The sequence below is a fragment of the Phalangium opilio genome, unplaced genomic scaffold (genome assembly GCF_054372755.1).
Source record: "Phalangium opilio isolate 3A_F unplaced genomic scaffold, DU_Popi_V2 ptg000354l_1, whole genome shotgun sequence".
Lineage (NCBI taxonomy): Eukaryota > Metazoa > Arthropoda > Arachnida > Opiliones > Phalangiidae > Phalangium > Phalangium opilio.
The window spans coordinates 480,086-494,101 of NW_028324229.1; the positions used below are offsets into that span (position 1 = coordinate 480,086).

General features: G+C 37.4%; 1 protein-coding gene and 1 long non-coding RNA gene across 26 annotated transcripts in view; one reads left to right on the forward strand and one right to left on the reverse strand.

Annotated features, from left to right (window-relative positions):
* Positions 1-1,392: 1,392 nt before the first annotated feature.
* Positions 1,393-14,016, reverse strand: part of LOC149602624 (uncharacterized) — a 36,113-nt gene continuing 23,489 nt past the window's right edge. For all 25 annotated transcript variants that reach the window (XR_016377819.1, XR_016377823.1, XR_016377813.1 and 22 more), the window contains 4 exons: positions 12,493-13,953; positions 6,078-12,417; positions 2,320-5,992; positions 1,393-1,610 (listed from right to left, as the gene is read on the reverse strand). This is a non-coding gene — a long non-coding RNA (uncharacterized LOC149602624). The remainder of the gene's footprint in view (positions 1,611-2,319; positions 5,993-6,077; positions 12,418-12,492; positions 13,954-14,016) is intronic.
* LOC149602625 (carbonic anhydrase-related protein 10-like) overlaps positions 13,707-14,016 on the forward strand; it is a 93,111-nt gene continuing 92,801 nt past the window's right edge. The window contains exon 1 of the mRNA XM_089860836.1: positions 13,707-13,845. Within this exon, the coding sequence (XP_089716962.1) occupies positions 13,776-13,845 (70 nt within the window). The 5' untranslated portion in view covers positions 13,707-13,775. The remainder of the gene's footprint in view (positions 13,846-14,016) is intronic.

Here is a 14,016-nt window from a genome sequence, read left to right on the forward strand (position 1 = left end):
CGACCGTATAGCGTCGTCAATCCCTTATAGAGGTTGAAGCGGGTCCTTCGACGCGCCCGACAAACAGGCCGCTGTCATTTTGCATTCAGCGGACGCCTTTAAATATGGCTCAAATCGATCACTGGACATTCTAACACTATTTTCCAACTATCCTATACCATTACCAAAAGCGGGGATCATTCCCCAAGAACCAAGATAAAGTTAAGGGGTCTTCCATTATGGTGATTTACCCAAACAGGTACTTAACGTCATCATATCAATCTGTTCATGGAAATATGGAATACTAGCTACGCTATATTGACTCGCCCCGGATGTTGTAACTCTGAAAACTGAGAAGAGTTTCCCGTCTATGTTGATACTAAACACTAAGTAGTCTTTACCCCTGTTTGAAATATCTGCATGATGTGGTTTTGAAAAAAAAAGTATTTATTTTACAGTCTTTAAAATTCAATTAAACGATGCTTAGTTAGGGGTTATTCATAAAGATGAACTGTCTCAAATAGGACTATATCTTTACAAGCTTAGGCTGCGTTCAGTAACACTCATCAGGAAAAACATCGATGTTTGGGAAAATGAAATCGGTGTTCTTTTGACGTCATGATGACGTTGCAGTTGTTGAAGGGCACAATTTTGTGTAATCGATGCTTTTCTTAATGGCGACGATATTATGATAACGTTACGGCAGAGGCTTAAATAATAAATCCGAACTATTTACAAAGATATTGTACTTCAATTTATCAATTAAATCAAAATTCTGTCAGAATCCATTTTTTACCGAAATAATATATTGCTTTTTAGTATTATTATCCATAAGGATAATATTTGTCAATTCTACATTATTTTAATTGTCGCGGCGCAAAATGACGAAATTTACGTCATGAATCCGATGCTCATCAAAAAAACCTCCTCTCATAGCGTTTTCCTTTGGGTCCTCGCGGAGCGCTCCCAAGGAGCAATAAAAATGGTAGTAGTAGTTTCCAGCTTCGTTAAAAACTGTTTCTGAAGAATAGGATCTCCTAGTTTTATTCCTCCATGGGAGCGCTCCGCGAGGACCCAAAGGAAAACGCTATAACAGCTGATTTTTCTGATGGGCATCCGATGAGCATCATGACGTCACGCCCAAAGACGCGAAAAACCGTTCAGTAAGACATTGATGTCATCTTTTAGTCATCGATGTTTTTGATGCCGGTTACTGAACGCAGCCTTAATAACTAAGGGTCCACGTTAAGATGACGTCACGCTAGCCTCTGCCGAGTCAAAAATCTGTTAGTTTAGGCGAAATCGTCGACGGAGCAAGAATGCCTTGCGAAATAAACTGAAAGGTAATTAATTCGACGCCAATTTATTTTATATTTTATTGAATTTTATTATAATATTCTAAGTGATTGTAAGTTAAGTAGTTTAGTTTGCTTATTGTTTAATTAATTATTAATTTCTTTAGAATTGAATCGAAACGATCCATGTATTTTCTGGATTGGTATTATTTGGCATCGTGCTACTCCGTCATGGTATTCGATGATGTGGATCCCAAGTGACTTATTTCAACTGTAATTCTGATGTCGCCAAGTACATCGTTGGATATGTTCTACGTATCTAGATTAATCGTGAACCTGTGAGATAAAATTTACTATTTAATTTCGAAAAGGCGATAAGCCTTGGCCATTTGAAGGCGGCCATTTTGGTTAAGGGTGAAGTGGGGCTACCGTGACGCAATCTGGTCTATTTTCAAAGGCGCTGGTAGTGCTTATTTAAATTAACATCCGTTTTAGGAAAAATTATTCATTGAGATATATTATTTATTTCGAAATTATTTTATTTTAACCCTTGCGAATGCAGCGTTCGTGATTAGCGACTTTTCTGCCCCAACCCTAAGACCTATGCTCAATTTTTCTTTTTTTTTAAGTTAAAATTTTAGTTGAGGACGACATCAATGACCTCACTTCTTCGCGCAAACCCTTAAACATTGTTATTAACTCCAACAATATCATAAAACAAAACAGACCATTCGTTATAATTTCGTAAAGCATAAAGATTAACAGCACTAAACATAATTTGAACAAAAAAATTCCCTACAAATCCTTGCAGATTTCTAACGAATACAACCTCGTTTATTTTGAAACAAGCCATGTCATGTATCTTGTACGATAATTCCTAGCATGGACTACGTGCGTAGACGCCATTTGAAACTACCTAAGTTATAGTCTTCCAACTTCTAAATTAGTACGGAGGTTATATCCCTCTTATTATCTCAAAATGAAACAAAGCGTCGACCGGACCTAATAGATTTCTGGGGTGGATAAAAGAATGTATATTTATTACCTTTAGCACGCGCTACGTTTCAAAGCCTTGATAGGCACTCCCCAATTAGAGGTTACACCATAGAAACAAGAAATACGTATCAATTCAAAAAGATGGAATTAGGCTTAGTTATTATCAGTATTTGAGCATTTTTCTTTAAGTATGTTATGTTTCTGTTATCTATGGTTACGCACAAACCGCGTGCTTATAGATTAGGCTTAGGGAAAGTACGTGTAACATTGTCGACTTCCTGTCTAACCGGAAATGTGACTTATTGGCAGGAGGCGCCATCTGGTGGGGAAGAAATTGGGAAAAGGACATTAAGAGAAATGTCGTGCGCGTAAGGAGTGACTGTATTGTGATGAAGGAAAAGGGGTTGCGTTGATGGCTCTCTTTAATTAAAGGGAATACCCATATATTCATTTCGGAGAAAAAATGGCTGTATTGGAGAGTGCATGTTTCGTAATCACTGATCCGAGGTAAGATTGCGCGTACGATATGAATACAAGCGGGTGTTTATTGTTTTGTTGCTGCACGAGCTTATCTTGTCTTTAGTCCTGTTCGCATTAGCTTCGCAGATCAGATAGCCACGTCGATTTTGTAATTCTAACAACGACCAGTAAAGGATTCTATTTTTCCTACCGTTGGATACAAATCATATTCTTCCAGCGTCCCTACACTTGCCTACCTCAGGATAGCGCTTTGAAATTTTGAAATAGAAAAAAAATACAGATCATCTTTTAGGGCTAATACCTAAACGGTTCTCTGAAATTTACAACAACTTACTTTGTTAGCCCGTGACTAATTTCTGAAAGTAATTGTTAAATACCGCATGAAGATTTGCAATCAGGGATCACGAATTGAACTAGGGTTCTAGATGGGATGGGAAACAGTCTATTTTATCGACTAACCTACATGCCACGAAAAATTCCCTCCGATGAAAAATTGCTGTAATTATTAAAAGGGGTCGAGGGACTCTAGCAGGATAGCACAAGGAAGGAGCTCGGATGGGGCGATAGATGTATTAGCATATCGGTTCTTTCGGGAGCGGCTGCTCGTGAAATGCTCGTGTAGTTAATGCACGTGCTGTCTTCCTTCTTTCCTACCCACGTTTTGTGTGTGTGTAACTCGCGGTAAAATTCTGACATTATCTCTCCAATTACATATTGCCTGATAAACCGGAAAAATAGCGGGGATAACTTTCCTGCCCTCCTCCGTTAAAGGATCTTTATCCGTTCGTTACTATGCCTGAATTTCAAGTTAGCAACCCCACTTTTAGGAATTTTAAACATGCGAATTGAATTTTGCAATGCCTCATGTGCGACTCTGTTGGCGTGTCTAGCGTTTGATGTATAAATTTAGATATAGCTTGCATTTTATTTTTTGGAGAAAATTGAACTAAAAGTTGGCTGTATAGGGAAGTAGAGTTTAACAATTTGACCGCGGAAACGTGTGAAGCGTCCAATAGACGTTCTGAATTTTAATTTAGTTAAGTCAAAATTTTGCCTATACGTTTTAGGCTTAGTTTAAAAGTAAAAATTATGCATATCAGCAGAAGTATATAATACTTATCTTCGAGAGAAGTGTACCACGAAGCATGGTAATTGTAACATGATTCTAACCAACATCAGAACATTAGAGAAAGTTTACTAAACCGAATCACATACGCGATAATAGTTCCCTCATCAATCCTCTATTGACGGTTAACTATTTCCGGATTTTTGACCCACGTGATGACGAGGTTCGTGGGTTGGTCGCTGAGGATTTAGTAGCAAACAGTCATAGAATTCACCCCACGGTGTGTTGCCCATCTGAAGTTTGATGAGGAGGTAAGCAATCATGAGAAGAATCATGTTACTTAACTAAATGTGTCATCCTTCTTCTATTATACCCTTCTGATAGTAATAATTTATTTCGCCTAAGTTCAGCTGTAGATGAGAATATAAGTTTCATCAAGATTTTTGGCGGGAAATTTTCCCTATTTAGCCAGACTCCAACCCAAACGCGGAGCAAATCCAAAATTGACCTAATTTTCCCAACTTCGCCGAATCAATTAACACGATGTGACCGCGTAATTTATTAATAAACTAAATAGCAATAATTAGGTTTAACGAGCAAGGGAGACGAAACTGCAGTCTCCAATTTATACCCCTTACCGCATTCCCTCACTTTCCGGTAATTTGTCGTCGCGTCAAGCGGGTAACCAAAGACGGTTTCGACTTTGTTATTATACCTTCCATGACGCTTTAAGCCAAAGTACACCGCTTGAAGTGACGAGCGCCAGTTAATCAGTTTTCCCACCTTTTATTTTTAACAAGACAAGCTTGTGTCACTCGAGGTTTTATCTACGAATGACCTTAAACCGACCGCGTTCTATATCGAATCAAGGTATCATTTCGTTTATCAAGGAAGGGTCTCGCTTCGTCGCCTCTAATAGTTAAAATTAGTTAGGATCATATTAGGGATGAGGTTTTAAAGAAACTGTCTACTCATCTGGCAATATTTAATCCCTTTCTATATCGTAGGAGGTTCGGGGGGGGGTTCATTGGTCCGTTAGAATTAGTTCGACCGAGCGAGGGCGCACCCTGTTTTGCCGCTCGTTCAACCAAGGCTTAATGGCTTAATTATGCCCGCGCTTTTGGAGCCATTCAGGCTCGCCATACACGCTATATCGCTTATGGGTAAAGTGGGCTAAGGCTAAGAGGAAAATATTGAAGCGAAAGACGACGGAAAATCGAAAAATACAACAGCGAACGCGCGCCGTATCTCAAATGAAGTCGAAATATTTGACTTAATTCCTTCTTCCTTTCAAATATCATTTCATCTCGAAGAAGGGGGTAACTCGAGTTCCCCTTCGAATTATATGTATTTTAAGTGATGGACAGTTCATATATATATCTTTAGGAGATAAGGGGGTGGGATTGTCTCTGAGAGATATTAAAATTTACAAGATGCTTCCTTTAAGAATATAACACTAATTCGATGTATCTGTAGACGTGGCCACGTGACGTCGTGCATGACCTGTCGAACTCGGTTTTCAAATTTGGAATCCCTCTCTTAATTTCAAATTAGAAGATGTCTAAAGTTCTCAAGATCTCTCGAAATATTTGGCGTGATAAATTTGTTACTTCGAGTCGAGTTATTCCTTATTCTTCGTTTTATTTTCAATTAGGAGATGTACCGCGCTGTTAGGCTTAGCAGTTTCAACACAATGCTATAATTTAAGCCTAAAGCTACTATCCGCGAATCACAATACGAGGAAGAGTGCAATTCTAAATTCCGAACGGAGTTTATACAGCTCTCTGATTTAAATGGAAATTGATTAGCTGGCGGCTTTATATATTAAATTGGAACGGGGGGATAATGCTAATAACTTTGACTTAATCTATTTTTGACGAAAAATAACATTTATTTAAAACAATAGATTCAACTTTCAACTCTTATAACTAACACTTCTGCCCAATTCAAACTAGCGCAATAATATTTGCCTCACAAACCAAGTGAATTTGAAATAGGCCTTGGCGCGACCCCTTATCACTTAATCAAACTGTTAAATGTCACCCCGGGTTCCTATATAGTAATACGATTCTTCTGCTAAAATGCTCTCTCTAGCGTCATCGAAAAATTACCGCCAAACAAAGAGGATGAGACTTGAAATTTTGCGCCATCATTTGATCTAATTCCATCCCTCTTTCTATTTCAGCATCACAAGAATATACATTAGGCCATAAGTTAATAATATTTGTTCCTACCTATACTTCGTAATGCTAGAGACTTACTGAGAGCTAGGTCGAGAATGGCGTGAGAGTTGACTACGATCGGTTTTGCAGTCATTCTTCCTATTGACAGCGCCTCACCAGGCGTCGCTTTACGAGAATCTATGACCTACGTCACTTAATGACAATCTCTCAGTAAACAGTGACAAACTTATGGAACATAACTTACGAACTTATGATTAGGCTTAACGTAGAAGACTTGTACTATGTTTTATATCAGATTTTGATACTCAAAATGCGGGAGTTTCTTCGTCGTTAAATGTTGGACACTTTTAATTCTATCCGTGTTTGATTCTGACAGAACTTCATTTAATATTCTTGGGTTGAATCAAGGTCTTCATTTATGTCTGTACCAGCGCGTGCGGTGTCCGGCGCGGTTCCATATTCTCACCCAATAAGCTTATCGTAACTTTGAGCTGTCTTTTGCCATCGCGTTAATCAAATTTGAATCACTGCTAGTTGGATGAGAGCGAGCGAGAGAGAGAGAGAGAGATCTCTGAAAGGGGGTCACGATGCTCTGGGAATGAGGGCTGCTTCGGTCTCGGTCGGAATTTCTGCGTGAGAAAGCGGTGATTAATATTAAGGGCTCGACCAGAAGGAGACTATGGCTCTAGCACCCGGGCGCCAAGAGTCCCAAGTTTAAATTGTTCATGCTCTTCTCATTTCAAACCTGGAACGCAAATTAGTTAGGCCTAAAGGGTGGTTGGGATATTGTAAGAGATACTGCCCTGGTATTTAAGCAAATGGTATAGGTAGAACCTTCCATGTACCCGCAAGCGACTAAAATTTAAATGATTTATGAATATCGTATTTGTACATGATAAAACATAACCGCGTGAAGTCTTATTCACCATGCCCTTGGCAAGACTTAACAAGTATCAATCAAAAGCGACATTAGTGGTTTATTAAACATTTTGCGGGTTAAGACTTGTCACACGCATGGCCAATAAGGTTATTGAAAACGTTTCATTCTGCCTTTATAAATAACCATCTCTTACGTCGCTTTATGAAAATTTGCGAAACTCACGCTATACACTAATTATTAGTTCTCCTGATAGTTCCCAAATTGTTTTAATGCTTGTTTATAGTTTCCTGAAACAATATAAATAAATAATATACAACCCCACTCCAGTAAATCTAGATAAAAATCATTTTGAAGCTCTAATATTTAAAAGGACCCCTCACTTAGTAGCTAGGGTGATGAAACTGATAGTGGTAATGATACTGACGAAAATATCCCTCTTTTAAAAGTACCCAATTTAGGTCAAAGGTTGAGGCAGTTAACGTCCAATGGCGTAATTACCAGCGAAATATTTTTATCTAGGAAATCCCGCGCCAAAACCCAAGGTATACATTCGCGCCCAAATGCGCTGAAACTTATGCTACTCCAACTCCATTGTCTACATCCAAATGGAAGTTAGTTTATTAAAGCAAAATTGGTGGTTCATTGAGCAAGGAGCTTTGAAGTGTTGGGTTCGTAGCTAATGCAGTTAAAGAACAACTTGAAGTAAACACTCTTACAAACCTGATGTACCCAGTTTTAGTTTATCGCATGTGAAAGGCTTTTATTCTTTGGTAAAAGTTTTCTATTAACAAAATATCTTACTTCCGTTTATGAACTACACTGTTGCCTCTCTTACCGAAGTCTCTAGGACCCCATAGCTCAGATAAGTGACAGAGCCTAGATTGGTGGCTTTTAGAAGCGATTGTAAGCGGATGTCTGGCGCTTTCCGGCGCTTAATATTTTGTTCTTCATTTTGAGCGGGGAAACTCCATAGAAATAAGGTATACGGTTGAAATTCGGGAGTCGGGGAGCTTTTGTTTCGTACTAGTCGAAAATTTTGCACGATAAGACCAGAATTCCAGCCTTTTCCAGGAGAAATAATAAAAGTCAGGTCAGTCAGTGTAGCCTTGGAGAACGTGCAGTGTCGTAGGGTGGAGTGGAAGAAGGCGGAGAGGGTACATTGGTGGGAAAGTTATACAGGCCTTGCTATACTTTGTTCGTCACACCCGCTAAAAGCTAAAGTTTCCGGAAAAACACTAACTTAAGTGCTTTTAAAATAGACTCAATGGCTTTGGCTCGGTTCGTTCTATATTCTATACTAAACCCTTTACTTTTAAACTCCAGAAACCCCTCTCACCTTCGACTTAACTTAATACTTTTTTCCGGATAAATTTAACGAAAAAAATAAAATCGAAGGATTTTCAGGGACTTTTTATTTGGCTTTTTTTTTAAAAAAAAATATTCTGGTATTTTTTTTATTTACGAGTTTCAATATCCAAGTCCTTGGTACCTTTGGCGAGAACAACATATCTATCATATCCTCAACATTTTTCCCATAGGATTTAAATTGTCGAAACTTGAATCATCTGACATCCACTAGAGAACCAATTTACCTATCATACCATCGAATTTCTTAATATTAATATTAATATTAAAATTAAAATTGGTACAGTTCTGATGTACAAAATGTGGGTTGGGTATGTCGCCTAGTTCCAAGGCAACCCTATTTTTATGGTAGAATATTTTGGAACTATCTTATAATTTACCACTATAACGTCACAAAGTTTGTTAGTCTTTGATCTTACAGTAAATTCTACAAAAATTTAATCATTCGAAGCTTGTTTACTCGATCCATGTACGCAATTAGGGAATATTTATAATAATTTAATGGAGGGGCAAAGTTGAAGTCAATAATATGATTTTAATTTTCCATACAACTCCGTAATAAATTCGTTAAAGTTCCGAAAGTAGAATTAATTTTAATCGGCTTCTATTGTTACTAGACGTTCCGAAATTAGGGAGCAAAGAGATGGGGTGTATATAGCGCGACGTCTAAACGGGCCAAATGCATGCCCAAATTGGGAAGATATCTGTGGGAAGCGCTAAAATAGATCATATTGTCAATTAAGACAGATAGGGAACCTCGCAATGGTTCCGAATACCAAATCCGGATTGTACGCGTCAATATATACTGTAAAGGGAATCGGTTGAGTTAGAGCTAGAGCTAGAGTTCGAGGTAGGAGAGAGAGTACCAATGTCCTCTGCTTATGAACGCTAATCAATGATAGGCAGCCAGCATTACTCAGTGCCCATCCATGTCCTTTCGGAAAGCTAACCTTAATCAATATTCCCCAATTGGTAAACACCTCGTCCACCCACTATATTCGAGGTCTGTTTCCAAATAACTGGACATCTCTCGCACCAAGGATGGGTTCACGCTGGAAATAAGTAACTCTCGGAGTTTTGCTTTCCTAGGTATAAACGTAAAGGACGTAATGGTGTTGGTAAAACAACCTCTATGGTTAATTTATCTAACCTTATGTCCACTCTCTCTATAAGGTCTTGGCCTTAATTAAGGGATTCTGTAACGTGATAGTTGTGTATTATTTTTGGTCAGATTCCGATATGGGTATAGCTAATTATTAGGCCGAGATTAAGCTATGTGCAATGACTAATGCTTTCCCATTTCCCTTTTGCGACTCTAACAGAGTTTAGCTGTAGCTAACGCCAGCGTTATACTTGCGAGCGAAACTGTCCTAAGTCTTATTTACCGTGCAGGGTTTATTCTAAAATGGAAAACATACGAAAAAAATCTTAAAAGTCAATGCAGTAAATTATTGAATAACTTCGAGAAATATTTCTAGGGTTAAGCTTTTAGCAGAAGTAAAATAAGGGACTAGAAGTGAAGTGCTCTAGCATTGGTAATAGATCCTGGCACTATTGAACAAATTTGAGGATTTTATGCCGCTTCCATCGCGCCTACACTAGAGAGAAAAATATTGCTCGAGTTCCAAAAACATTTCCTACCCCCATCCCCTCAACCTAAAGCTGCGGAACACGGACGCGGGTGCTTGAATCTAGTTCGGCCGTCTACCGCCACGAGCGTCTCACGTTTTGGAGGGAAAATTCAGAAACCGCTACCAGAGGGCCAACCGTTGGTGTGTTATCAAGAATATTCACTTTCGCCAAGTGAAGAATTTTGTTACCTCAATACTTCTAGTCCCTTATCTTACTTCTGCTTTTAGTAATGACTGTCTTGCAATTGAGGAATTTTTAACTGATTCTTAATTAAGGAATATCATTTAAGCTAAAAAACACTCGAGTTACGTTTTGTTAGTGAGTTGGTACTTATCAAGAAGTCAGTTTTCCCTGTTATTACTTAAAAACTGTAGGGAATAATTCCATGTACCCTTAGTTATCAAAGTAATACTAGTTAAATTTAACTTCGTTTTACTGGGAAACTTTAAGCGTAACACTCATTAAAATTTCTCTAATTCCAATTAAAATTAATGAATATATGTCACACGCTTGTTGTTACTTTGCGCGACCTAAATATGTCTAGACTTATCATTAAAAGTTGTTTATTGTTGATAATTTTATTACCCGATGCCTGCAGAGGGATTTATTAAGTAAATCTCTGTTGTTATGCACTATTTTAGTTAACAGGATTAAACAGGTAACTTGTAAACATTCTAACTCTATTAACCTAGTTTATAAACTAATTTCTCTCACAGAGCGTTTTGCATTTTACTCAAAGGTGTCTTTTACTTTGATTTAGTTCATTCATTTAGGTCTCTTTCTGTTTACCCTAATTTCAAATCATACCTGACTCTCATGTGGCACAAGTTAAAAAAGCTGGTCAAGTGAACACATTCCATGTTCGAATCTCGTGTTTTTTTTACTTGTCTTCTACATGCTTTAATTTGGAAACGTTTGTATACGTTATCGCGTGCTTGTCGTAGATTCAGATTTGATTCGATTTAATGTCATTATGGTTTTGTTTTATTTGTTATGGTAGTTGGAAATTAGTTGAAGGAGACATTGACAAGTGATGTCTAATTGTCTTCTGTTGTGGGTGTGCTTACCATTGACATTGATTGTTCCTTCAAACTTAAAGGTAAAGTTCAGGTAACACAACATTTTCCTTATCTATTTAGGAAAATACCTTTTAAAGTATATTGTTGTGTTAACTGAAATTTTCCTTTAAATAGGCATATTTTCTCCTGCTTAAAATTCGCATGAGGTCTTCACACCATGGAGACACCGTAACGATACAGATTCTGGTCTTTTATTCTGTATCTTTCGTAACATTCCTCAAATGACAATCACCTACGTTAAATTGCCTGTAAATCTCTTTTGCATCGTCCTCAAAACTAAGGCGGAATTTTCAATTTGTTACTATGACAGCGCCAACCATTACCCAGAATTTAACAGCTAATTCCGGTCCCACTTGACTACCGGTTAAAACTTATGAAATATACCTTTAAAATGAAAGGCAATCTTCTCTCGTCTTTAAGTTGGTAAAGCGAACTTCGGGGGCCTCCAAATTCATTTGGAGTAGAAAGTGTCGCCTTAAAACTTGAAACAATGAATACTCTAAAGCCATTTGTTGTCTACCCAGGGAAGACCTTAATTTAAATTTATTTTTAATATCGTGACTCTAAATTTCACTTTGCGAAAGGGTTCCTGATTCACGTGGAACAAAAAAGACCACAGTGTTTTTATAGCTTGTAATACTCAAAGGATAGTTGAACAAGATGCTCTTGCCTGTTTTGAACCCCATTTTTAAACCAGTTCCTTCCATCCTTGAAGTCTTTAGAGCACTAAGTAACATGATAGGTTTAGCGTCTCTTTTTTTCTATTAGTCTAAAGTAGAATTGTTTATTTTTGATATTTAAAGTAATTCCATTTTATAAAGGATAAGTTTTGAATGGATATAGGGATAGACTCAATAAGCCTTGGACTACTTTTCCAGACTTTAAAATGGCGGAATTGTAGTCGAATGTGCCAGGTTGCTAGGAGAGCTATTAAGGGTTTTGGCCCGACCAGTATAAAAACTTAAAGTTATTTTTTTTTAAGGGAAGATTGGTGTTAGAGTTTTTCCACGCAAAATTTATATCTTTAATCCTCGGAAAAGGCAGTTAAATCACTGTGACAGGACCCCCTTCGTTCCCTCGAAGCTTGTGCCATCGCCCTGTATATTGCTTCAAAGCTAGACCCCATAAAACTTGGGTACCCTGGCTCGCATGCAGTGCTATCTTTTTAATGGGCTATTCTTATGACTATATAGGGTGCGGGCGAGGAAGGTTTCGGAGAGTTTCGTTTTTTTTTTCCTGCACTTTACTATTTTTTTCCATCTTCAGTAAGCTATCTTTCCTTCGTTCTCTAGCATTTTCCGTTTTTCCCGCCTTTTCTTTCCAAAAATAGGCGACTAGGATCTTCACTTTCCCGCCAAATCGATTTTGGGTCACCGTGGCCTCTCATACTTATTTTCTGTATACACCTATCAAAATGGTAAAACGTACCACATTTCAACGACGTAAATGCCATAAGAACTATCTGCAAATAATTGGGATTAAACTAATTAAGAATGTGTACCAATAGGACTAGACTTTTATAAATATTGACACTAACTTTTAGTTCTTCTTGGTGCAATACGCTATTAGTTTATTTCCTATATATTCTATGGAACAATTCATTTATAAACATTGATTTCTCAACGTACATAAACCTTCGGGACCGAATCAACCTATTTTGGAGCACCTTGGGCTAATGCAGCGTATCATTAGGGCCCCAAAATAATACCATTCATGAATATGGTGGGGGGTCCCTTATTATATGGGGCGCTGAGAATCAGTACCTTCTGTTATCCTTATAATCCAGGCCTTCAAACCTTGGGATGTACTATATACCTGCTTTACCTTTCTGAAAGGATAGTAAAACAGAGTATCGTGAAACAATTCTATTTATAGTTAACAATTTGTTCGTAGGAGGTCGCTAGTCTTGCCATTTTCAGACTAGCTAAGAGTGTGTGTCTGCGAGAGAGAGAGAGAAAGAGAGGTAAAGCGGAGAAGCGGTTTTAGCAGGCGCGGTGGTGAATTCCAAAAAATATATAGCTGGCACTTTCTAGAGGCGCTTGTTCAGTCGAGTCGCTGGCCCAGTTACATCCTGGCCTGACGGGAAACGGTCCAGGGTACGCTATGGACCACCACTAATTTCACGGACTCGCGATTTTAAGGTCAGTTTTCGGGACCAGGAGAAATTTCTCCGGAGGAAAATAAACCCGAATATGATGATGTCTTCGAATGATCCCGTGTATTGGGATGACTTTTCAAATTTTCACGGTTTTCCGTACAAAACTTGGCGCGCGAATTTCATAATTTAGCTGGAAACTAATTAGAGAAGTGTATTAAAAGTAAATCATAGTTTAAAAGTATCCCATTGCTACAGAATTTAACAAAATATCAGTGAATATCAATGAATATATCTAAATGTTTAGAGCCAGTATAGATTTTTCGCAAAACAGGTAGTTAGATTTAAGTGGAAAGAAATGAAATAGCGTATAATATTAATAATAATAATTATATATAAATATAAACTTAATGTTGTTCCGGTAATCAATTTAGCTTTAAATAATATCATCTAATTAATAATAATACATATCGTGCAGTAACTTAATGTCAAATTTAAATATCAATAACCTCCATATCAAAATAGAAAATATATCAAGAATTTTTAATTAAAGAAATCAAATTTTACGTAATTTCGAACAAGGAACAATTAGCGCGACTCTCATAAAACTTTTTCGAAACTACTGAAACTAACAGAAGATAAACAAACATGTGTTATAAATTTTATGGAGTGGGATATTTGAAAATTCTACTATAAATCGCCATTGACTTTAACAACAATTGAGGATGGTGTCTATTCTTCCAGGACGGACATTTTTGTCTAGGCTACTATTGGTCAGCCTCAAACTTTTTCCTCGTAAGTTATTTTTGAATTTTTATTGAAAATAGGAATTTTTCAATAAGGCTTATTTGAAATAACTCTGTTTGGTTAGTCCTTCATCTTTTTTGGGTACAGCTTGACATTCTATTATCATTAATGGATAATCATTTAATTAGAGAAATGGTGTGGATGTAATGAGTTTTATAA